The 3,771-nt window shown below is 36.7% G+C and overlaps 1 protein-coding gene across 1 annotated transcript in view; it reads right to left on the reverse strand.

Annotated features, from left to right (window-relative positions):
• Positions 1-3,771, reverse strand: part of hsf4 (heat shock transcription factor 4) — a 20,527-nt gene that overhangs the window by 11,777 nt on the left and 4,979 nt on the right. Inside the window, exons 5-6 of the mRNA XM_037683319.1 lie at positions 2,031-2,106; positions 3-70 (exon numbers count right to left, since the gene is read on the reverse strand). Of these exons, the coding sequence (XP_037539247.1) occupies positions 3-70; positions 2,031-2,106 (144 nt within the window). The remainder of the gene's footprint in view (positions 1-2; positions 71-2,030; positions 2,107-3,771) is intronic.

Below are 3,771 nucleotides of genomic sequence, written 5' to 3' on the forward strand. Positions count from 1 at the left end.
ACAGCTTTCTCTTCAGGCCCACAGCGCTGGGTGTGTTGGGCTGCATCTGGCTGAACAGAAACTGAATCAGCTGGGAAAGAGACGGAGAGAAAGTGAAGCTTGACTCAGCGTCCTGACATGTCCCCTCTCTGCTGAAACAGGAGCTCTCCATCACCTTCACCGCCGCAGCTTTAACTCCAACCACGTCTGACTCAAAATCATTCCCTTAATCGTTCAGTCAAACGAACGGTGCAGTTGAAGTTACTTAATGCCACAGCTTGAGGATAAAACGATGGAGTTACGGCTGCTTAGAGTAAACAAGAAATAAACAAACAAAATAAACCTCATCAACAAAGTATCTCTTGTGGATTAAAGCTTGGATCCACTCTTGAGTTAAAAACTTCCCCTGATGGGAAAAGAAGCAGTTTCAGCTACAGAATGGAAGTCCAGCTGTTCCGTTGTTTTATTTGGTTAAACTTTATAAATAACACTGAGCACAATCACAGTTTTGTGGGGTTTTGTTGGTGCTCAGGGGATGACTCACAGCTACTACCACAGTCATTTTTATCTCAGTGTCTGTAGTCCGTCGAGGTGCGGCCATGCTTGTGCTGGTTAAGATCACAAAGCTGTTGTAGAAAATAAATTCTAGGATAAATCCCTGAAAGTTTTATACAAAATCTGTTCAGTGGTTTATGAGATATTTTGCTAACACTATAAAGTAGTGGCCCTCAATCTTGGCCCTGCACGTTTTAGATGTTTCTCTGCTTCGACACACCTGATGTGAATGAACGAGGGGTTAACAGGCTTCTGCAGAACCTGAAAACCCCATGAAGAGTGAGGAAACATCTAAACCTGCAGGGTGGTGGCCCTCCAGGACCAGGATTGAGGACACTAACGTGCACAGACGAGGGCAAACATGTTTGTCCTGCATTTCTCTTTGGCACCGGGTGATGACGACGCACCCGATGTTACACTGAGCTGCTGCGATCTCTAACATCGTAATCTAAAGGTCATTCATCGACCCTCGTCTCTGTGTGTGGACCCAAAAACATCATCCAGGTTTGGACTGGACCTGATCTCAGGACAAATGTGCAGTAGTAGCTCGGTACTTCGCAGTTCGACTTTGGCGGGATTTCAACATAAGAAAAGACTTTGCACAGTCGCCGCCATTTTGTAGTTTTCTTTCAATAAGCCTGCACTGTAACGCAAGTTAAAAGAACTACAACAGCGGAGGGAGCGAACACTCGCGGAGAAACCGACGTGGTAAAAATAGTTTTGCAACACAAAGTCAGATTTAATGATCAATCCATTAAGCTCACAGAACCGGCAGGAAAGTCACATCCTTCAAGTTGTAGTATCTTCACTGGTGAGTACCCATATAAATATGTTGCAGTACTGTACAGTACATATATGTATGTTGTTAAAATTACATAGGTTTAAGAGTTTAGAACATTGTTAAGAACATTGCAAGTATGCGGGAAGGGTTTATAAAGCCTTATATATATATATATATATATATATATATATATATATATAGGGAGAGAGAGAGAGAGATACTAAAATAAATATAATGTTCCTACTTTGCAGTTTTTCATCCATCACGGAGGTTTCTGGAACGTAACCCCCGCGATAATCAAGGGACTACTGTATTCAAATAAATTCAAACTTTTTTTTTTAACACAAACTGCTTTACATCAAATTACATGAACAAGCAGATGGGACTGATGAGAAAGAGAATCTAAACCAGCAAAAAGAGGTAAAGGATAAAACAACATTCAGCCTCTGTATAATTTATCTCCACCTTCAGCTTCAGACCGTGCTGCATTCACTGTACCTGGTATTTTTGCCTTTCAAGCTACAAAACGTAATAAAGTAAATAGTAATAGTAAATAGTAATAGTAAATAGTAAAACGTAGAGTAAATAAACTACATGCAATGTGATCTGACAAAAATAAGACTATAAAGATTTTTGGCTGCATTCACAGCGGGATGAATTTAATTGAGTTTCCCTTAAATGTCTTGTTTGTACAGACTCAAACAGGTGGACTCACCTTGTTCATGGCTTTCTGCTGCTGCGTGTGGTTCTGTCTCAGTGAGACCACCTCTCTCCACAGAACCTCGTTCTGCCTGCAAACAGGAGTCACGGGTTAAAAAAACTTTATTTACATACATTTACCGACATTTTAAATATTTATTTGGTGTCAGTATTAACGATACAAGTGAGGCTTGTCGCAGTATTTTTGGTTGTTTTCTGAGCATTCTAGCTTTTAGCCACAATTGTGCTACTTTTAGCTTTTAGCTACCACTCTGCTACATTTAGCCTTTACCAACATTTTGCTACTTTGAGCTTTTACCAACATTTTGCAACTTTTACATTTAGCTCCTGTTGGGCTGCTTTTAGCATTTAGCTACCATTGTGCTAGGTTTAACTTTTACCTACCACTTTGCTACTTTAGCTTTTAGCTGTTATTACCCTGCTTATACCTCTTGGCTACTGTTGTGCTACTTTGAGATTTTAGCTACTTTTAGATTTCACGTACCATTATACTATTTTTATATTTTAACTATTATTTCCTCGCTTATAACTCTTAGCTATACCGGTAATTGTGTTACTTTTAGCTTTTATGTACCATTTCTCTACTTTTACATTTAGCTACTGCTGTGCTACTAGTTTGTATTAGCTTTTGAATACTAATTTGCTAATTTTAGCATTTAGCTACTGTTTTGCTACTTTCAGCTATTTTCTAGCATTGTGTTACTTTATCTCTTAGCTATTGTGTTGCAATTTAGTTTTTAGCTATCATTGCTATGTTTAGCCCTTAGCTGCATTTGTGCTAATTTAAGCGTTAAGCTACCATTTTGATACTTTTAACCTTCAGCTAATGAGATAATTTTCACATCTGATTTCACCACAAACTGCATTTGGCATCTGGTTGGCTATTTTCAGCAATTAGCTTGCGTTTGGCTCGTATTAGCCTCTAAAATGAAACAATGGTTTACAAGAATTTATTGTGGTTAAAATTCAGGTAAAAAAAAAACCTTTATTTAAACTAATTTACATTTTTAACACTGGTCTTTGGTGTTAATGTTAATAAAACAGCTGAACAGAAGGCAGGAGGAGAAGCTCTGTGAACCAGTTCAAACATATTTAACAACTTCCTAAACGGAAACAACTCAGATCTGTTATTTTTGCTCCTAACTGTGCTCTGTAGTTTTAAATATTCTAAATTACAAAGTAGCGAGCGAGCAGCTGGTTCATGAGAAAAACTAAAGATCCTGAAGTTTCAGCTCATTTGGGATTTAAATGAACCGATTTAACACATTATGGTTTTCTGCTTCTTTATTTGAAGCATTTATTATGGTGTTTATTCTCATTTTTTTCTGATGGTTTTTCTTTGATGAAGTTGAAGTTTAACATTTATTTACTTTGTTTGTTGTAGGGACAAAAAACATGTATTTTTTTTTTTTTCATGTTTGTTTTTTTAAGGGTTTTGTCTCCTAGTCTGGACCTTATTTATTAGTTTTGCTTGTTTTCCCTCCGTATCTTAGTTTTGTGTTCGTTAGGGGAAATATGGACCAACTTATTTATCTGCTTACACTTTTTAACATTTAAAACTTAAACTAATCAGTCTGTTAGAGCTATCTCAGCCTGAAATAAAAACAGCTGATTTAAATTATTTTTTACAATTATTTAATGAGCCTTTACTTAATATTCTCCACTTTTCTTTTAATCAACAAAACATTTATTTTAATTCCACAATTTTTTTAAATATAAATATATATATATATATA

The sequence above is a fragment of the Nematolebias whitei genome, chromosome 10, assembly GCF_014905685.2.
Source record: "Nematolebias whitei isolate Nwh7 chromosome 10, NemWhi1, whole genome shotgun sequence".
NCBI classification, from domain to species: Eukaryota; Metazoa; Chordata; class Actinopteri; order Cyprinodontiformes; family Rivulidae; genus Nematolebias; species Nematolebias whitei.